Consider the following 22,105-nt stretch of genomic DNA (forward strand, 5'->3'; position numbering starts at 1 on the left):
GTGAAATGAAATTCCATGAAGCAGCTGAGTACATGCATTAAAAAATCTCTACCACTACCCCCATGTGTAGTCTGTAATAATTCCCTTACATTGAATTGCCATTTACAAAATGAACTGTTTTAAAGGAGCGAGCGTGATGCCAGCAACAAGCTGCTGAAACTGTCAAATTATTCAGAAAAGCTTTGCATAAATCTCCTCAAGACACAGAATCAGACAAAAGAGAGACATGAGGATAACTTTTCAAGCAATAGAAACTTTTCATATTTGACAAATACATCAAGCATCTGATAAAATTTAGAGCCACAGAGGATTAAAAGTGACAGAAGGTCCATCTAAGTTGAATCTCAGGGTGTGTTCCTTCAGATACTTTGGAGGACTTTCCTTTAAATCTTGGAAACAAATATTAAGTTGATTCTAAAAATTAGAAAGTCTGCTCAAGTGTAGTTCTGAATTCAGATTTTGGAATTTTTTGGAAGGAGACAAGTGGATTGTGCAAAGAGTTCTGTTTAAGTATTCTAAGAAGGGCCAATTTGTATTTTCATAATACAATGAGGCAATGACAAGATCCAAGGCAGTGCAATCTCTAATAAGGACCACATTATATTTAATCAGAGAGACTGTCACAAACTTTTAACAATACATAACTTCCTTAGAAGGAAAGTACTGAAGCAGAAGAGTCTAAGCCCTAAAGCCTTCTGAAAAACAATGTCTTTCAGACACCTGCAACATTAAGTAAAAGATTTACTGACATCCAGCAAACCAAACCAGTTTTTAGCACAGGATTCATGTTCAAATGCCTGTTTTACAGAAGCCTCAAAGGACAAGTCTCCTGACTGTTTCATCTTCTACAACAGACCAAGAATGGAACTGACAAAGCTTATGCAAAGGTGCAAGCACAGCTCAAGAGCTAAGTAACTGGTTTTTGTTTTGTTTTGTTTTTTCCTAACAAGAATCTTAAGTACATTATTTGCCACAGCAACTTCTTCATAGCTTCATTTGAAGTTAATATTCACTACTGCCTGAATTATTCGTAAGCAAGTCCAAATTCAACTTGCCCCTTTACAGTGCTGAGCAAATAAAGCATGTTCTTAATAAATAAATAAATATCCATGCTCTGGCAAATATTAGCTCTTTGTTTACTCAGTGTACAAAGGAATCTAATAATCAGTGACACACAGCATAAAGAAGAGGGCATTGGTGTACTTTGTATTCAGTGTTTTAAGAAGTTAAGATTTCATGATAATGGTTAAATACAGACGACATATTCAATTTAGCCAGCATATTACATAGTCTTGAACATTCAAGTCTAGAAGAGAGATTAAAAGTGAACATGTCAGTGAAGGGACAGAATAGCTCACCAGTAAATAAATCAGCTTGTCTGAACTGAGATGCTAGTAACTGAATCAGAGTAAGATAAGAAATACACAGTCTAAGGAAGAAGAAATAATGCCTCTGGAAAACAAAAAGAAAACTTCTGGGACTTCATGTTAAATGGTGACTAGTAAGAGTCACATCAGACTTCTTCTAAAGTACAGAGGGTAACAATAAGCACACAGACCAAACAAAATAATCACTACCACAGCATCAGAATATTTCAGCAAGTTGTCAGAAGAGCTCCACTCACCTCTATGAAAAGCTGACCAGTACACTACTTCTTGAGACTGACAGTAGACAGACTAACCACTACCCTCAAAAAATGCCACAGATCAAGAGGACATCTTTTAGACTGAGCTTTGATGGAAGCACCAGCTCTGAGCCTTGAGAACTAAGATATTAAAGACTTCTCAAGTCCTCAGTGACGTCAAAATTGAAATAACATGATTTTACCTCCTCTCAACAGTGACTTATCTGCTTAAATTATCTCAAAATGCATTTTAGAAACATCATCTACTATTCTTATATCAAAATACACCCTGTTGTAAAACACATAGTTGAAAGCTGTTGTATACAAACTGTCACAAGTGAATTTGTAGTCTGCCAACACATAAACAAGAAAAATGAGACCAATATTTGCTTAACAGCTGAGCAATCTACTACTACTAAAGAGAGAAAGATAATAATACAAAAATCCATTGGTTATGAGTACTTACAAGTTTCTGAGCATGTCAGTACAGAGAGTGTGTGCTGAAAGTTCTTAGAATAGTAAACAGTGATGTAATTGCTTTGGTTTAATGGAGTTTAGCCCTTAAAGACATATATATTTTTATAAAGAGTACAAAAAATTCTTTCTTCTTCCACCATTGCTTCCTGTATTTTTTTTAACCAAATCTTCTCACAAAATACTAACCATTTAATCAACTTAAATATCAAGTGTATGCCTGTGATCAACCAAGGTTTTCAGACTTCCCATTCAAATTAACAACCATCTGCCTTAATCTCTCCTCTCTACAATATAATTTCATCCATGCCTAACAAAATCAGAGCTTTGCCTGCCTGCCAGGACTCAGTAGCAGCAGAAGTGGTACTTCAAATAGTACCACAAAGACTCAGACTCCTGAGAATTAGCACAAGTTCAGTCTCCCAGGTGCTCATCTCTCTTGTGTCATCAGCACCAATACAGTACATGACTGCTAAGTTCCCTCTTCATACATAAGCAACTTAGACATCTGATTAAGCGTACTTCCTTTGCAGCAGGCAAGCTTCCAAGCAGCCCTCCAAGCTATCTGCCTAACATAGTTTCCAACTACAACCACCTGCCTTCTCTATTCTTAAACACTCACGACTTATTCTCAGTGCAGGGGTATACTGGCATCTGCTGGAAGCTGAATAACATCTAAAGGATTTGATCACTTCTCAGCAGGCCATGCTCCTTCCACAGGGCTTACATCCTCCTCACACTGTAAGGGTCATCACAATCAGGGCAGCTACTGTAACATCCTTGCCAACCTCACCCACGAGCTTCTCCAATTCTTCACACAGTTTTAAATCCAGTTAGTTTCACTCCAGATGAAGCATACTCTTCTATTGCCAAAAGCACCTTTGATGATGTACACATAAAAAGCTGTGGCAGATGATTATTCACATCTCATGCTGTGGAAAAAGTTCAGCAGACAGCAAGATTTTGAGTAATAGTAATAAAACCACACACATTTTCAGAATTTTAACAGTTTAGCTCTTTTTCTTCTCTGCTAGACAAGTTAAAAATCATAGAATCATAGAATCACTAAGGTTGGAAATTACATCCAAATTCATCCAGTCCAGGAATGTCCAACCTGTGGCCCATGACCTGCATATGGCCCAGCGCAGCTGGCAATGCTGAATCAAGTGACGGCACAAAACAGTGTGCATCCTGATAACGCTGGCTAAACACAAGGCTCTTAACAGCAGTGAAATTGCAGCCACCCTTTTCAAATTTATAAAAGAATCTGAAAATAGAATCACAGAATCCTTAGAGTTGGAAGGGACCTTTAAAGGTTATCTAGTTCAACTAGCTCAGAGCTCCCTCCAGCCTGGCAGTGAATCTCAGGAACAGAGGTTTTCTTTGAACTTTGTCTTACAAAAATGATTTTGCCTACGTTTACCTTCAGAAGTTACTCCGTCAGTCTCAGACCTGAGAGACAACTTGTACATGTGAAAGCTTAGCTACTTTTAACAACTATGCCCATAACAAAATAATGAAAGATGCTACTCCTCCCAGTGACCTTCTCCCACAAAGAGACTTATATTACCAGTACCTACAATATAATTGTAACCATTTCCACACAATTCCTCTTACTACTCTACCTCACTACCCAATGACCTATCTGTGCTCTTAAGAATAAGAAAATAACTTCATAAAGAAACATTTTTTTAAACATTCTCCCTCTTTTCATTTCTAGGTTTTCACACTTTAATTGTGTAAAATTCAGGTGTTTCTGACACTTTACATACCATCACTTCAGCTTTCAGTTGACAATTCCCATGTTATTTTAATAGTATTATTCATTCTATATTTGATATATATTTTTCAATTTCAGAATATTCACTTTGCTAAGAAACAGGCCTATTACACATACTGTAAGACAAATTGCTATAAGCTACAAATTACTATATAAATTATACTCATATATGCCTTACACAACAGTTGATTTGTAATCTGAGATCTCCATCAGCAATACTACTTAAAATTTGGGAATACATACTAATATGTTTTAATGAAAGGTACACAGTTTAACCACATACAATTCCAGTACTGAACAAAACCTGTTTCCTACTCCTAAAACAAGAATGAAAAAGACATTACTACCTATACCTTACTGCTATCATTATATCTGATTGCCATGATGAGCTTCTGTGCTTCTTTCTTCCAGATCACAGAAGTTAAGCACTTGAAATTATCCAGTTCAGTTACCTGTTTGTTTGTTTTCAGTTACTCTTTCCCTTACAGTTCAATTGAAAAGTGAGCAGTAGGAAAAAATTACCTAAAATAATTTATTAGCAAATCAAATTCAAAAGCAGAACTATTCAATATATTACTAAAGATGAAGATAACCCTGGAAATCTAAGCAATTATATTAATGGGTTACTTAAAGGAAGATAAGAGCTGTAGATACAGAAAGCTGGATAGAGATTAGAAGACTAGATTCCAAGATCTGGAGATTTAAAATCAGAAGGTATCACTGTAATCTGTTCTGACTCTCACTCACAGTCCAGGAAATTTCGCCCAGTAATTTCTTTTACAAGCCCTACCTTTGTGTGTGAGTTAGACAGTGTTTTTACAAAGACACCCAGTGGAGCATTAGCTACGTATGAGATGGTAATGCCACATGATTATCCTCATGATTACTACACATCATACTTCTAATAATTTGAGAGGCAGTTTCTTTTCTCTGAACACTACATGCACGGTTTCTCAAATCCTGGCATTACTGTAGCCTGTTACTAGGCTGAGGTACTTCATTTCCTAGTATGCATTTTGAAAGCATACAGAGTCCTACAAATTTCTTCACCAGTTGTGAAACTCCTCTTGAAAATTCACAGATTTATGCATGCATAGAAAAGTACTGCAAGGTACCAGCTCTATAATTAAAGTATTACTTCTAATAAAAGACTGTTAACTGTATCACTGTAGAAATCACATAACAGATTTCTGGATTACCTAGAAGTCAAGAAACTGAATCTTTTGTCCTTTCTAACACAAATCTGTGCAGATGTATCCAATACAAATCTTAAAGTAAGTGACACCTAACTCTATCACAAACTTCTCAGAATTAAGTCAATCAAGAAAACACTGTATTATCATGATTCAGTATAAATATGAAAGACAGTGGCTAAAGTTTGACAGTGATTAATATTTTCTACTACAGACTACTTATTATCTATCTTTGAAGCTAAAGGTCTCACTGAGTAACACAAAACCTGTATGCCTGGGAGGCTGAAGTCTATTAACAGCAAAGTAGCACCGAGTCACTCCACCAGAAGGACAACATCATCTGCTCTATGACCCGATAGATAGATAGATAGATAGATAGATAGATAGATAGATAGATAGATAGATAGATAGATAGATAGATAGATAGGCAGATAGATAGATAGGCAGACAGATAGAAAACAATAGCATTAAGACAAGAACTGCAACTGAACTGACTAAAATTATCCTTGAGTAGACTTGTGATGTTAAGCGGAGAATGAATTTTTATACATTGCTCATGATGGCTTTTGTACATTTGCTGCCTAGGAGATCACAAGAAAAGAAAGGAACTGTCCTAAGTGATATGAAGGACCTTGGCTTGGCTCAAGATCTCACTGCTGAGGATCTGGTGTGCTACTCTGATCTTTACACCTCTACTCAGCAGCAACTCAGCAACAACAAACACCATACAATCCATTGCCAGATGAGAACTGCCTAAAAATAAGAATGTGTTTAAATGGGAAAATACCAGGAATTGTATCCTCCTAAGTGGTGTGGTGACCACCAAAGGTAAGCAGACTACCATACAAAAATTAAAGTACCACTGTAGAATTAATTACAATTAGGAATGTATAAAAAGAGAGACGAGCGAGGGAAGCTAGCAAAAAGAGGAAAGCACCCCCCAAAACACTTCAGAGTTAGCAAGTGAAGAAAACAAAATGAACTGTAAACTCCTACACACAAATTTAAAAACAAATCTAGACAGTGGTAAAATGAATAAATAAATATATAAATAAATAAAAGTGAAATGCAATTAACTATACGACAGCTAAACCTACTAACAGGGAAAATGTGTGCTAGAGATCTGTGTGGTCAGGGACCACAGAAGGACTCAAGAAAGGTCAGATTTAAGGTGATCCTTTGTGCTGTTACTCACAGAGGAACAAAATTAATTAAAAAAGAATTAGTAATGGCGACACTCCTGCTTAAAACTTCCTTTAGTGGCAAATGCAATATCTATTTATGCCTTCTTCTACTTCCCATAACTGACCTTGCAGCTAGAAATGCATGCAGCCATGTCGCAGCTGAGATCACACAGCCCACCTTTACTAGCATGCCATGCAAAGCATGACATCTTGCTTGCATGTCCTTTCTCACACACTATGTGGGGAACAAAAAACTAAAACCTAGCATGCAAACAAAAGATGGATACTCTGCTTTTCCCAATCACGAATGATAGCGTTTGGGGTCAGCTGGTTGGTTTTGTTGTTGTTTGTTTTGCAGTGTCATTATTCAAAGTATAACCTTCAAAGTAAAATATGCCAAGAAATGCCGATAACAGCTGGAAATACTAAAGCCTGCGTGCAAATCTTCCGACTCAAACAGTGGAGCCTGCTGACACTTGCGGAAACAACTTCACCCTCTATATCCGCCCCTCCCCCCACTCACCCGACAGAGACAAAAATGGCGGTCGGGCAGGACGCGGGCGGCACTCCCCCAACCCCGTGACCGGGTGCGCGTCCAATCGCAGGCTGCCGCTTGGGTCCACGTGATTCCTCAGAGAAGGACTACAACTCCCATCATGCACCCGTGTGCGCGGCAGCTTCCTCCGTGCCGTGACTTCCGTTAGTCCCAGAAGGCGCCGGGCGTGCTGCGGGAAGGTCGTTCGGGGGAGAGGCGGCTGTGTTCCGTGTCGGTATCATGCTGGCTGCTAGCGTCCGTAGGTTCACCACCTCCGCCCTCCGTAGGAGCCACTACGAAGAGGGGCCCGGGAAGGTACCGTGAGGGCAGGAGGTTTTGGTGCTGCGGAACAGCCTGATGATTGCGGGCAGAAATGGGCCTGGAGGGGGATGGGGAGAGGGGAGCGGGGGGAGAGAAGGAGGGAGATCGGGTAGCGGTCGGCTGTAGGCTGAGGGGGAGCAGCGAGGGAAGGAAGCGCGGGAAGGCGAGAGACGTGAAGGACGCGCGGCGGTGGCGGCCCGCGGGCTGGCTGTGCTCCGGGCCGGCCCTGCCGCAGCCCCTCCCTGAGGGAGTGGGGCTGTCTTGGCCTCGTCATTTAGATGCCCTGAGTGCTGCATGGGGCACGGTGCCGGCCGGGCATAACAAGAAGCATGTGTGGGGTGAGGTGCAGGCCTGGCCTGCGGCGTGCTTGCTCAAGGTGAATGTGTCCCTTCATCAACCCCTGCAGAGTTTTGTATGTAACTGGGTTTGCAGGCCCTGAATAGAGAAGTCGTAATTGTCCCGTTGCCGTGTCTCTAGCTGGCAGTGAGTTGTGCAGTTTCTTTCTACTGCTGTTAACGACTGCAGCAAAGCAAGCTGCTACCAATGACTTCAGTGTCCTTCCCTGTAGCCATCTATGGTACAGATGATGAGCTTTTCAGTATGAGTAGAAACATTGATGCTGTAAACGCTTTCTGATGTACCATTATGCTCCAAGTGTTCTCTTGAATTTTATATCTGAAAATTAGATTAAACTTTACATGAAAAATACATTTTTTCCTGTAAAAATGGTTAAATATTGAAACAGGTTACACGGAGGGGCTGTGGGGCCTGTATTTTAAGCAAAGGACTTTAGGATGTCTGCAGTTGATAGGACAAGGCTTTGAGCAGCCCAGTCTCCTTTGGCCTGAGTACAAATTGGAAGGGTGTTAGACAAAACAACATCCAGAGCTCGCATCCAAGCTACTGTAAAGACTGGGTCTTTTGGCAAGAAAAGAAGGGGGGTAATTGTCAGGGCATTAATATTTCTTGTCAGTTGTACTCCTAGTGTTACTGCTCTGAGCCTCTTGCTATTGTCGTGCAACTGAGGACATAATTAAGATGTATTGATTGCAGAACAAACATGTATCTTTGTTTTCTAGAACCTTCCATTTTCTGTGGAAAACAAATGGCGGTTACTGGCAGTGATGTGTGCATTCTTTGGAAGTGGATTTGCTGCCCCTTTCTTTATTGTCAGACACCAGCTTCTTAAGAAATGAAGGGGACAAACTGTAATAACGCTTACTGGGTAAATGATTTTGATGTTCTAACATAGTAGAAACTGAAGAAATCTGAGGATGAAAGAGTCTTTTCTCATTTACAAGCATTATTACAACTCTCAGCATCTCCCTGACTACTTGTTTGTAGTAGTTTGTGGTTTGTAGTTCCATTTAAACTCAAATGATGCATGGGCTTCAGTTTGCTTTACTGGAGGGCTGAAGTCATTGACTTGTGAACCTTGAATCCCCAAAGGTCAACCTCCCTGACTGCGGTTTCCTTATAGCCTGCAACTGGGCTAACTGGTAGTGGCGTCCAGGTGATTTGGACAGTAACTGTAAAATAAATAACCATCTGTGATTAAAAAAAAAAAAGCTGTACCTTACATGATATGTAGAGATATCTGGCATATATGATGTGAACAAAACAGTATGAGAATCTGTGATACTGTAAACGCTTTCTGATGTGCCAGATAAAACTCGACAAAAAAATCTTCAGCTTCAATTCAGCCATTTTAGCACAGCCACAACATAAACATGGTGCAAAGTGCACTTAAAATGAGGGGATTAATATCAGATGCTATGGTAACTGGTGCTTGCTAGTGATAATAATGGACCAACAAACAAGCTTCAGCCATTGTTTCTGTTCTGAAAGCATGCCGCTATAAAGTGGAGGGCTGTTTTAGTTTAAAATAAACTTCTTTTACTTCAAAAATACCTGGAGCTATTAATTCTGTAATCTGAGAACTGTTTTCTTTGGGGAGGAGATGGGTTGACTGAACTAGTTTTTGAAAGGAAGTACTCATCAGTGAAATCTCAAATGGAATAGACTGTGTAATTCTTTTGCCAGTTTGATGGTTTTATCAAAGTTAAATGATACTTTTGTAGGTTTTACTAGATGCAAAAGTAATTCAGATTTCTTAAGCTTGTTAATTCTTCTACATTTTCTTGCAGAGTTGAAGTCTTCTGTACGGCAACTTAAGTGGAAAAAATGATATCTTCAATTGTGTACCATGCTGGATATGTCTAAATAAACTTTAAATCTGGAAGTCTTGTGTGGTGTGTTTTGTGAAACTGCTGAAATGCTTTTTAAAACTGGTGTGAAAACCCTTCAACTTGCAGTATGTTAACATTAAGTTAAATGTTTACTTTCTTCATTTTTAAATTAGGGAGATGAAAAAATCCAATCTCAATATTGAATTTGGGTGTAAAAATGTTAGTTGGCTGGGTATGTTAGTAGCTTTGCTGAAGCTGATTGATCTGTCATTGCGATCAGACTAGACTGAAAATAATGACCTGGATAGATCATAGCCATTAAGTTTGACATTAGGTGTACTATCACTGTAATCCATGCTGCAGAATTTCTATTTTTGGTATTTCATACTGATAAGAACATTTGTCTTTGCTTCTATACTTGTTCTGCAACACTGCCTTGAACAAGAACACAAGCATTGCCCTGCAGTGGTATTCAGGCTCAGGTAATGGACACGGGAAGTATAGCAGCAGTAACTACAACACTGACTACAAAATACATTGATAATAAAAATTATATCGCTTACTGAAACTTTAATATTACTTAAAATCGGTAGGTGTTGGAAAGAATTATTAACTGCAGTATGACAGTTTTATTCTCAGCATGCAAGATCATGGCTAACAGTGGGCTTCTGTAACCCAAAGCAATCTTAAGTGCTGATGAATAGGATTAAGAAACTACTTGCCACAGGGAGGAGAATGATGTGTAAACTATCAGTTCTGCCAGCATGGGAAGGAAGTCATTCTCCTGCACACTTGTGTCCATGTCTTGGTCACAGGGTTGGGAACTTAGGTGCTGTAGGAAACCGAGTCTTTATTGTGGAAGGAATCAAAATGGGAGCTCCTAGATTACAAAGTGTTGCCTCCTGTTGCAGATCAGCAAGCTGAGTAACTGCAGTTTCAATAATGAAACTGTTCTTGTACAAGGCAAGCCTTAATAGAAGCTTGTTATGGAATCATGTTTCTCTTAAAGGTAAAACTATAACTTAGGGAGTATTTTTACATACACCTGTCTCACTGAGTTTGTTCAGAAGTAACTTGCTTTGTCTTTTCCCTCTTAACTCCCAGGTCTGTGATGTATTTGAGAAGATAAGCATATTCTGTGAAATTTTATCTCAATAGGCTAGGTAAGCCAGTGCATTTCATCCGTTTAATTTTAGGTCTCCTTTCTTCACTTGCTCTGTACTTTTTCAACTTTTTTAATTCAGGGTGGTTAACCAGTTATTTTAGATGAAATTTTAGAGTCTGCTTTCATGATGGGTTCTGAAACTGCGGTGATATTTTTTTCATAGTGGTATTACATTGAAGGATCGTAATCATTTAAGAGCAAAAAGGTCCCGAGGCTACTAGTTAATAGGTTTTAAAATTACAATTCTGCTTCCATCCCTGCTACCAACTTAGAAAAATTACCCGGATGAATCACAGTAGCCATAAACTTACATTTCCTTCCATTTTACTTAATTTATGTAAGGAGTACTCTGAGGGAACAGTCTGAACTTCCTCAGTGCTGGTGGCTGTTTGCCCACTTTTACCTATTTCTAGCCATTTGATCCTGTAAAAAAAAACTAAACCACAGCTTCCCATTTTTGAATAAATTACCTTACTAAATATAGCATATTGGTAATATACTGTCATTTAATAAATTATCATGGGTATACCTAACTCTGAGTGATTCCAGAGATGAAAGTGACAGTCAGTGTACACGTGTATGAGCAAGCTGGTATTTAGTAGCAGTGACTGTGATCAGATACATTAAACAAGAGCTCTAGAATTAAGTTTTGAAAAACAGGGGCATATTCCATCATAATTAATGACACAATAGTTTGAGTAATCATGAGGTAAAGTACTTATTTTTAAAATAATCCTGAGTGTTCCTTTTAGGACATCTGCAATTGATAGGAGGTAAATCAGTTGAGACGGTGGAGTAGAAAGGTAGAACATGTACAGGTTTGATATTGTGGATAAAAAGCTTCAGTTTCATTAAAATTATTCACAAGAAAAGTTATTCACAAGAGGCAGCAGTTAAGGGTCATCTTTGTGAATGGTAACATAGTTTGCTTGCTGGATGTTAGTCGGATAACGTTTCATGGTCCCTCATTATTACTTTTTTTCTTTTTATACTTTCTCTTCACAAAGTCTGTTCTGATTCAAACTCAAGGCTTTCACTTTGTTTCCACAGGGAATCATACTTCAGTATGGTTAGGTCAGATATCAGGAGGAAGTTCTTTTCTGTGAGGATGGTGAGGCACTGGAGCAGGTTGCTCAGTGAGGTTGTTGGTGCCCCCCTCACTGGAAGCGCTCAAGGCCAGCCTGGATGGGGCTGTGAACAGTCTGGTCAGGTGGGAGGTGTCCCTGCCTATAGCAGAGGGGTTGGAACTACATCGTCTTAAAGGTCCAGACCCAAGCCATTCTGTGATTCCATGTTAATGATGTTAGTAGTTCTCTTCAAGCAGTTTTTAAGTCTAAGAAGGCACAATTGAGAAAGTGTACTTATGTTTTAATATCTGGATTTTTATTTATTTCCTATTCGAGGATCTTTCTGCCATACTCTGGAACATTAGTCTCTTTTCCATAGAGACAGCTCAACGTTCACCAAGTGTTTATTGAGAGTGTTCTGAATCAGCTAAATCAAGCATTTGGATGGAGAGAGGGAAAATGAATCAAGCGGTTGGAAATATTTAGAAGTAGAAAATAATATTATCCTGGGATAGGATGGCAAAGCAGAACTCCAAATGTGTTTGTTTGATGAGTTTATATATCTGTCAGGTATATAGGGCAGCCAATTCTTGAGCAACATGATAGCAGATGAGATTCAGATTTGATGGCTAGAAGGTGATAATGGGGTGGTTTAAGGTTCTTGTGGAGGCAATGTGTTCTGAATGAATTGTGATTACTTTAGCATGAAAGCAGCTGCTGTGTATAGCAGTAATCAAAAAGGCAGGGAGAGTATTAACCTTTTAGAAAGAAAGAAATGAAGGAAATAATTACAAATATCCCAAAGACATTCTGCACTTAAGTCACATGCCATTCCTTGAACACTACATGCAGTTGTACTATTCTATTCAGGAAGTGTATTGATGGATGCAAAGAAAAAATATCTTATTTCAGACATGGAAAGTTTCAGCACAAGGAAAGATTATTATTGGAACTCTCATTAAGAAAATGAGAGGGAAAATGTATCCGCTCAAACATGTTTGCATCTGAAAAATATTACTGCTTCCAAGAGCAGTAATTCACTATTCACATCTCCAAGCTGCGACTCCTGCAGTGTGACAGGGATATAAAAATATTTTGTTTATTTTTAAAGGGTGGAGGGGGAAGATGAAGCTTTGACTTTGAGCTACAGTATCAGTAAGCAATACACTCCCCTGAAAGAGTAAAACTTAGTTTTGGATGGGAGGAAAGAGTGAAGGACTTGTGTTCCATTACATGAAATGGGGATAAATATATGATTTTAAGGGGAGAAGGGGGAATAGGAAAGAAAAATATACTGTTTTTTCTAGATCAAATCATCCTGGATTTCCTGTTCAGCAGCTACCTTTGTTACAATGTATTCTTTTCAGATCCAATTTTCTGAGTAGAATGAGTCTTAGATGGAGAACAGATTGGATTGGACAAAGAACAGAAGCGTCTGATTTTGGCCAGTTGAGACTCAAAGCACCTGCTTCAGTTGAAGACAAGGAGCTGGATTTGATGATCTGCACCTTTGAACCCTTGTGGGCAGTCCTTATACGCAGAGTTACATATTAATACAAGAGAAACCTACTCTAAGGCTACTTTTTCTTGCTTTAAAATTTAGAATTTGGGAAGTTATTGGTAGTCATTTGGAATGATACATTGCCCCATACAATAATTGGAGTATGAATTATAAACATAAAAATATATATGCTTTTATTGTAATTAGTTTAGTAAAAATTCAGAATGCTTTCTAATGTAAGTTGCTTCTCTGTTCCTTTTTCTTCTTTTGTTTCTTCTTTGGCTGTCCAGAAATGTCTATTTCTCTTATGGGGTAACATAGGAACAGGAAGCAACTTTGAGGTTTATAAGCAAATTGGACTTGAGGAAGAAAATATGGAAGCAAAGGGTACAGTTGCCATGGCAACCAAATTAGCCATTCTTGTAGAACATAAGAGATGGATGAATGCTTGAACAGCATTGCAAAAGCCAACTCCTGAACACTGTTTTTATCCTTCAAAGACAAAGGTCATATATACAGCGTATTTCACTGCCCTGTCTGATTTCCAGACTCTCAGTGTAGTGGTATAGGTGGGTATTATTTAAAAAGAAAGAAAGAACAAGGTCACTAACTTTGTTGCCACCACCTGAAAGGGATCTTTGTCAATTTTGTGACCAAGAAAACTCAGGTACAGAAGGGTCAGATGATGGGTCACAGCAGGGCTGGGGTACAATGCAGCCTGTCCAGTGCTGTTCCTGTCTGATCCCACCTGGGAGTGTTGTAGATGCTAACGAGGCTGAACCTTGTAGTACAAGCATATAGGCGGTAGCGGGGCTTTTTCGGGATGTGACGGTGATAGTAAACCAGCCTCTTCCGTCCCCTATCTAGTGATGTACTTTGGGCGCGCGCATTTCAAACATGCCCTAGGGGGCGTAGACGAAGTAGTAAGGTATATAAGGTATTGATTACTCCTAATAAACGCCATTTTGCCACCTTTCTTGATGAGTCACGGTGGTCCTTTTGGCCCTAGCGAGGGTTTCGCTAGCACCTGGGCAAGTATGGGGTTTGGATTATAATTGTGCACGGCAACAGGGAGCAGTGGGTTGTGTTAAATAGACATAAGTCTCATATACAAGCATGATATTCGTGCATCAGAATATTTAAGGCAAAGTGAAAGAGCTCAGTTCTCTTCCTCGTTTAACCTGAAATTGCAGTAGGTATCGGAGGAACATGATTACGCATAAGTTTATTATTTCTAAATTGGAGTTATGTCTCCAACTATTGTGCAAAACTAACTAACTAAATAAAATGGGTAGAAAAACACAAATCTGCAGGTTCAATGGGTGTATGGATTTGGAAATATTCTTCAGAGCAGCACTGACTCATTCTTGGGAGATCCAAAATGTATTTATGAAGGGACCCTAAGACCTTCAGTAAAGATGGAAATACATGCAATTAATCGTTGTTCCAATTAAACGCAACACCAAGATAGATATGCCCCTCCTCTGGGGCATCCATAGGCTTCATCAGAGGCAGCTGTGTTAATGGCCTGGTCCTGCAAACAGCAAATGCTGCCCTCGGACTGACTGCACACCTGTGCCTGTTTGCTCTGATTACAGCAAGAAGATAAATGTTAGTTACTCTCTAGCATGATATGCTCAGTAAGTTTGACTTGCATTTAAATGAGTTTAAAAATAATAGTATTTGCTGGAATTAATGTGATCCACTGCTCCATTTTCTCTTTCAGCATCCCATGAATAATATTAAGTTCTTTTCTGCGGTTCTGCCACCTTTTTCATTAGCTATGTAGAGCATGCAGCATTTTGAAAAATGTCAGTGTATAAATAGTGTTGCTGAGAGCCTAATTAAACCTCTAAGAGCCAGCAACAAAATGTGGAAATGTACCTTGTCAGTGAAAATAAAGCGTATGTAAAAATTGCGACAGGTGGTGAAGGGAGGTGAAAGTGTGATCTGAGGTTCTGGGGTGTTTTTTTTCCCCACAATCTTGTGTGCGTGGTTAGAATTCAGAATCACTCAAGTGTTCCTTAGACGTAGCATAGCAGAAAAAGTGCTTCATAATTCTGGGCTAAGTGTACTTTCACAACAACAAAAGGAAGGATCTCATCCTTGGGGAAGGAAAACCCTGTAGCTGCTAGTCTGCTGCATCAGTCATTGTTGATATTTGCCTAAATTGAGCTTTGCAGCCAACCAAAACTATTATATCTTGCCCGAAGCAGCAGCAGGTTAGGAAGAAAAATAAGCAAACATCTATATACAGGTCATTAATATGAATGAGCAATTCTCTTTGCATGCGTTCATGAACCATCCAGATAATTAAAAGTGAAAGCTAAAGATCTGTCTCACTGAAGAACATCCGTCTCACTTAGCTGCTGCCTGATGAAGCTTTCTCCTGGTAGCCCACAGCACCAATGCCTTGGTAGGAGGGCAGCCAGCGGGCGCTCCCAGAGACACACATGTCCCCACATCGTGCTGCTCCCCTGTTCCTAATCCTCAGCTGTCCCTTTTCCCTCTCTCTGCTTTCCTCTGACTCCAACATCATAGAGAACAGTTTAGAGCCAAGCAGCTTTGCTCTTACTGCAATCAGGAGACGTATACACTTCTCAGAGCTGGGCCCTTTTCAAAGGGCAGCACAGACAGAAAAGAAACAGGCAAGCATCATTTAGCTTGTCAGCAGTGTCACTCCCTATATAAGCCCTAAATCGGTTCAATGTAAATACACCTCTGAAATCAGTGTATGTAAACCAGTTTGCCAGTTAAACTTAATTCTATCAGAAAAAAATAGCAAATAGGCAATAAATGAATAAGTAAATTAATAAATAAATGAAAAAATGAATAATAAAATAATAAATAAATAAGTAGCACTTCCTCTACTTCATCTATTAAAGAGTTAATTCAAATTGTTTTTCCAGCTATTTGCAAAGGAGACAACAGAAAGAGTGGGGTATTTTTTGTGGTAAGAGTGGTAGGGCACTGGCACAGGTTGCCTATAGGGGTGGTGGAAGCCTGGAGGTGGTGGCCCTGGAGACATTCAAGATCTGGTTGGATGTGGCTCTGAGCAACCTGACTTAGCTATGTGTGTAGAGCACCAGCATAGTACTGAGCGCTGGGGTCACTCAGGTCCTCTTGTTTCTGAGAGATAATCAGAGTGCCTCACTCATGGCATCAAATCAGGAGCCATGACCAGGATAGGGACCAAGTTCATCTGCTTTTAGAGTTTCAGTATTCATGTCATTACAGAAAGCCAATAACTTTGTATTCTGGCTGGAAAACATGACATTTGGTTCTTGCTCTGGTCAAAGTTTAAGTATGGCTGTAAATAGCTAAAATTTATTTGTATGTGAATCATTGAATCACAGAATGGCTTGGGTTGGAACTGACCTCAGAAATTATCTACTTCCAACACCCCTGCTGTGGGCAGGGTTGCCAAGCAGTAAATTAGGCACCAGATCACACTGACCTGGGCCCCATCCAACCTGGTCTAGACTCAAGCCTCCCCTCTCATAGTAGAAGGTCCTATCACTCCTATTAAACTTACACAAAGGCAGGGAGTACTGAGAGGACAGGATCATGAGTCAACCCTAGTAACTCTCAAAGTACAAGAGATTTCTAGAATCTGAATTTGGGTCTCATACTCTGTGCAGCAGCTGCCCTGTGTGGGGAGGTGATTCCATACTGCTGCCTTTTCCTGCTAAACGTGGACCCCCTTCAACAGCTATGCAAACACCCTCTAAATCACGTAATGCAGGAAATAAAATAGCTGCAGATCCTACTTTGAAAATGACATTACTTCCAAGACAAATTCTAGAAGGACTTCTGAAATTGTAGGAGAAAAAAATACCAGACTGAAAACATTCATTTATTAAACCTCTTCAGAAGTTTTCAGTTCTGATTATTACATAAAACCTTCGGTCTCCCTTAGAAATCAATGACCTTTGAAAAATTATTGACCAAACAAGTGTAAGACAGCTCAAGGTGAGTTTATTGACTACAAATGGAGAAGAAAGCTAAAAGAGTTGAAACCATCTTGCTAAAGATGAGAGAGTGGAGGGCACTGCTGGATGAAATCTACTAAGCTAAGACTAGAAAGGCCAGCACTTGCAATAAAAACACATACTAGATAAAATGCTCTGTGTTCAGCAACCAGGTGAAGAAAAAAAAGTTTAAAAGAAATAGAAAAAGAAGAAGAAAAAGGAAAAGAAAAAAAGGGAAAGATTCAGGTCTAACATTTCCCAGGTATTTCTATTCAATGCCCTACTCCCTAGCACCAAAACATGGATCTCTACTGTGCTGTTTGTTTGATCTGAGGCACAGTAAGACACACGGGTATTTGAGAGAAAGAGGAGCAGTGCTGCAGGCTCTCTGCTTGGATTTCAATGGCATGAAGGAACTGCCATAAAGAAGACTGGAGCAGGGAGAATGTCACTGGAATTCTTCCCAGCCTGGCTGTCTGGGCCCTGAAGGTTTTGGTACCTGGAATGCTTTTCATTTTTCCTGACAAAACAGAACATGATTCCTATCTATAGTTCAGTTGCAACCGCTTTAACTGTTACTGAATTAGGTCACCTATAATTGTGTGAGGAATGCAAAAACAAAGCAGCTGCAGTACATCTCCTTGTTTCTGGCCTGTATTTTCTAAAATACTGGTGATGCAAAGTATTCAGTTTTGAATCCTCTATGTCAAGTGGTTCAGACAGGCCCACCTTTCAGGAAAAGCTGGCCAACCCACTTCAGGAGCACCAGTCTAAGCAGAGATCTCCTCAGAAAAAAAGAAAAAGAAAAAAGAAGAAAAAAATGCCTTTAAAAACAGTTGTTTTGCTGTTTACTCTCAATCATCCAGTTTTTTATTTCACACCAATCTGTGTCATGTCACTGGCCATCTCAATTATACCTGAAAACTGAAGTTTCTTCATTTCTTGCAATGCTCATCTTATGAAATTCTAACACTTTTCCCCTTGGTGCCCATTGGTTGATTGACTCCTATTCAACTGCTGATACTTACAGTTTTTCCAGTCTTTCTGTAGAACTCAACAGTCAAAAGCACTTTAGGAGGCAATATGCCACCTGGCCTTGTAGTGTCTCTGCTACTCACACGGGATATCAGAACTCACTGCTCACCCCCATCCATCATTTTCTTCTGCAGGCTTTTCTGATACGTTGTGCTTCTTTTCATCTTAAAAACATATTGAATTTAGCAAGCAAGGAAGCCATGTCCAGAGTCACAGGGATGGAATAGTGCTGCATTTCGTATCTGTAGGGAGAAATGAGAAAAGCCAAAGTCCCACTTGAGCTGACACTGTACACTGTGGCATCGGACAACAAATGAGACATTTTTATGTATGTCAACATCAAGAGGTGGTCAAAGGGAAGCACTGGACTGATACCTGGAGCAGATGGTCAGCTAATAAGAAAGGAGAAGGAAAAGATAGAGTACAGTTCATGCTGGTTTTGCTACAGTTCTTGACAGCCAGATCTTGGCTTTCTCAGAGCTCAGAGTACGAAGACCATGACTGAGGGAGTAGTGGCTTTCCATCTGTGATAAACAAAATTGTAAGGAAATGGTTGTATCAGCTCAACCTTCATAAATCCATTGGGCCTGATAGGATTCAACCTTGAGTGCTGAAGGAATTAATGGATATCAGAGCTGGACATTTCTCAACAACTCACCAAAGGTTGTAGGAGTCTGGGGGAGTTCCTGCTGACTAGAAGCTAACCAAAGATATACCCATTGACAAAAAAGAGGCATAAGAGAGGACACAGGAAACTACAGACCTCTCAGGTTAACCTTAGTCCTTGGAATGGTTATGGAGAAAATTGTCCTGGGGAATGTTGAAAAAGGCCCTTAAAGAACAAAGCTGCTATCAGTCAATGTGAGTTCATAAAGGGAAATCCAACCTTAGTAATTTGATCTCCTTCCGCAGTAAATTAGATGAAGGTAATGCGGTGGATGTAATCTTTCTGGATTTGGGTAAAGCCTTTGAAATCATCCTTCACAGAATCCTTCTGCACAAACTGTCTACCTGTAAGATGAAAAGGACCACACAATGCTGAGTGATGAAGTGTCTCAACAATAGAGCTCACAGGACTGCAGTGAATGAGGGTATACTTGACTGGTGGCCCATCATTAATGCTGTTCACAAGGGTCAGTTCTGTTCCAAATTTTTACAACAATGGATGCATCATTGGCATATTGATGATGCTAAGTGTGGAGGTGCTGTTGACTCCCTTTGGGGCTGGGGAGGTTGAGAGGCCTGGTGAAGGGATAGATTGGAGCACTAGGCAGTCATCAGTGACATGATGTTCAACAACAGTAAAGGCCAGATGCTAAACCTGGGACTGTGCAATGTCAGACACAGGCACAGATGGGAAACATGGCAGCTCAGTAGGAAGAGACTTAGGGTACTCGTAACAGAGACTCAGCACGAGCAGTGTGCCCTGGCAGCCAGGGGACCAAAATGCTTTTTGTGGTGCAATAAGCACAGCAGGTCCAGGCAAAGGATGTGATTCTCCTCCTACATTTATCATTGGTGGAGCCTCATCTTGACTATTGTGTGCCGTTCCGTCCTCCATAATATAAAAAGACCCTTGAAAACATTCAGAGGAAGCACCAGATCTGGTGATGGGGCTGAGACAAGAGCTGAAGACATTCAGGATGCCCAATCTGGAAGAGAGAAAGCCAAGAGGCAATGTCACTGCTCTCTGCAGCTCCCTGAGGAGGGGAGCAGAGGGAGGTGTTGGGCTCTGCTCCTAGGTACCAGCAGCTGGACAGAAGCAGCACAGAGCTGCTCCAAGACAAGGTGGAATTCAGCCTGTCAAATTTCTGTACTGTGAGGGAGGTCAGTTACTGAAACAGGCTTCCTAGTGAGGTGGTGGATGCCTCATGCCTGTCAGTGTTGAGGCACTGGAATAATGCTCTCAATATCATGCTCTCACTTTTTGTTAGCTCTGAAGTGGTCAGGCAGTTGGACTTGTTGGTGTTTGAACTATCCCACTCTAAAGCATTCAAAATAAAAAAAAAGGCCAAAGCTCTTTGCTTTTATTTCTTTTATTGTCACACCACAAGTAAATGTAATATTAAGCCAGAAAGAATGACACTGCTAAAGTCATATGAAGAAGATTTTTAGAGCAGAACATGAGTGACGTCGGGAAGATCACGCTTTTCTTGCCAAATGTTTTCAGACTTGGGAGAAGATAATTGCATTTCTTGAAATACATGCTGCACTGCGTCTGACAGGAGTTAGCTTCCCAGGAAGCGTCTGGACATCACTTGCTGATGTGAAGTAGAGAGTAAATCTTCTTCACTTTGTTTCCGTGTATGACCTTTGTTGTTTCTTTCTTCTGCAGCCATTGTCTTGACCCATGAAGTTTTTCCATCATGTTTCTTCCCTCTGTCTTGCTGAGGAGTCAGCATGAGGGAATGGCTGGGTGGGCATCTGATGTTCAGATGTAGTCAATCCACCACATAACCGTATTCTTAAAAAATACTGCTGAATTCCTTAAAAAGCCCAGTAGGTTTCTTTTTACCAGTTGAGCTATAAAACAACCATACATATAAGGGAAACTAAATAAGAAATTCCTTTGGATTCCTAAAGGACTTTAAAACATTTGTACATGGGAAAAACAAAAACACACACAAAGTTATGTCACTGTTTAATGACACCATTTTATTTACCTCTGTTTGATGAATATTTTCCTAAAAAACCATTTTCTTCCTTTTTGTAGTTTGTGTGTGTCATTGCAAGGACAACAGTTTACAGGAGTATCTGAAGTGGATGGATTTGCTTTCTGTTTCAGATAAGTAGTATTTATTATGTGGGCATTAATATTCAGAATTAATAAATTAAAATTAAAAAATTTCCTGTTAATATTTTCACCTATTCCATACTGGCTACTCACAAACCCCCACTTTCCTACAGCTTCCTTCTCTTCACAAAATGGCTGCATACTTAGTGCTACAAAATGCAAATAAGTGTTGTCTAATTCTTAGTCAATTTCTTTGCTCAATCCAAGAAGTTTTCTATAGAAGACCAAGGGGTTGCAGTCATCCTCAAACCTCTTATTCTGTGAATACAGTGTTTTGACATCACTGACAAGTAAGGAAAATTATAAGAGGAAGAAAATTGATCTACATGCCCAAGTGTTTGCAAAAAAAAGATTTATTGGACAAATGCCAAAGAAAAGGGAAAGAAACCCCTGTAAACTATCCAGCGCTAATCAGCAATTCAAAGAGCAGTCAGATGAGCAGAGGACTCCTTCATTTGGTTGCACTCAGAATCCGAGGACTTTTCATGGAGGTTTGTGTCATTACTTGATTCCTCTGCAGTGTCTCAAAAATAGTTTTTTAGGTGTCTGGCTTCCCTGACACACTGTTAGTGTCTAAAACAGCAGCTGCCAGGAAGAAATGACCTTTCTACCAAGAATACAATTGCTACTTATGCCTTTTTAAATGCTGACAAACTTACACGAGACAACCAATAGCACCAAACCAAACAAATAAATCAAACAGTATATGCACGCCATCAGATAACTTCATGGCCTCTGATGAATAAACAATTGAAGTCATAATTGTTTGTGCAATCCTGCAAATGTCAACCAAATCAAACATCTGTCACACCAGATAAGGAAACGTGACTCATTTAACATCCTTAGCACTCTACTCAGCCTTGAAAAGGTCACTCAGATTTTAACAAGCAGTGCTTAGATTGCTGGCTTCTAGTAAATGATCATGTAGTGGCAATAAAGCAATGATCAAATTTGGTTACCCTTCAAATGACATATTTGATTAAGATAACACATCATATTTAGCGCAATCTGTTTCATGTTTTTTGGATATGGTCTAACTCTTTCAATTACAACTGATTTTAAAATACAAATATTTTTACCAAAGCAATCCTCTTAATTCCCTGTCCCATACTAGCAAAATATGTAGAGCAATCCAGAATGGCCGCCTTGAAAGCCACCAATTGACACCAACAAACAGCACACAAAAGCAGCATTTATTCTTCCACCATCTTCAGTGGGAACAAACAAAATCCATACACAATTCAATTGTGGCTTCAAGCCACCAGCTACAAG

The 22,105-nt window shown here is 39.7% G+C and overlaps 1 protein-coding gene, 1 long non-coding RNA gene and 2 other non-coding genes across 4 annotated transcripts in view; 3 read left to right on the forward strand and 1 right to left on the reverse strand.

Moving 5' to 3' along the window:
* The window catches only part of LOC140263746 (uncharacterized), a 192,419-nt gene extending 185,603 nt beyond the window's left edge, over window positions 1-6,816 (reverse strand). Inside the window, exon 1 of the long non-coding RNA XR_011905949.1 lies at window positions 6,779-6,816. This is a non-coding gene — a long non-coding RNA (uncharacterized lncRNA). The remainder of the gene's footprint in view (window positions 1-6,778) is intronic.
* A 130-nt stretch (window positions 6,817-6,946) lies between these two features.
* COX7C (cytochrome c oxidase subunit 7C) lies at window positions 6,947-9,353 on the forward strand. The gene is made up of 3 exons (XM_072359443.1): window positions 6,947-7,105; window positions 8,191-8,336; window positions 9,259-9,353. Exons 1-2 carry the CDS (start codon window positions 7,031-7,033, stop codon window positions 8,305-8,307), a joined length of 192 nt encoding a protein of 63 aa, XP_072215544.1. The 5' UTR covers window positions 6,947-7,030; the 3' UTR covers window positions 8,308-8,336; window positions 9,259-9,353.
* LOC140264688 (small nucleolar RNA Z39) lies at window positions 7,689-7,751 on the forward strand. The gene has a single exon (XR_011906077.1). It is a non-coding gene; the product is annotated as a small nucleolar RNA Z39 (small nucleolar RNA).
* On the forward strand, window positions 8,712-8,773 carry LOC140264687 (small nucleolar RNA Z39). The gene has a single exon (XR_011906076.1). It is a non-coding gene; the product is annotated as a small nucleolar RNA Z39 (small nucleolar RNA).
* Window positions 9,354-22,105: the final 12,752 nt, after the last annotated feature.

The sequence above is a fragment of the Excalfactoria chinensis genome, chromosome Z, assembly GCF_039878825.1.
Source record: "Excalfactoria chinensis isolate bCotChi1 chromosome Z, bCotChi1.hap2, whole genome shotgun sequence".
NCBI lineage: Eukaryota > Metazoa > Chordata > Aves > Galliformes > Phasianidae > Excalfactoria > Excalfactoria chinensis.

What these genes read in the sequence shown, in the direction of transcription:
- COX7C (XM_072359443.1), top strand. Translation starts at nt 7,031, where the DNA reads ATGCTGGCTGCTAGCGTCCGTAGGTTCACCACCTCCGCCCTCCGTAGG. An exon ending in ACGAAGAGGGGCCCGGGAAG is followed by an intron (nt 7,106 to 8,190) that starts GTACCGTGAGGG and finishes TTTGTTTTCTAG; the next exon opens with AACCTTCCATTTTCTGTGGA.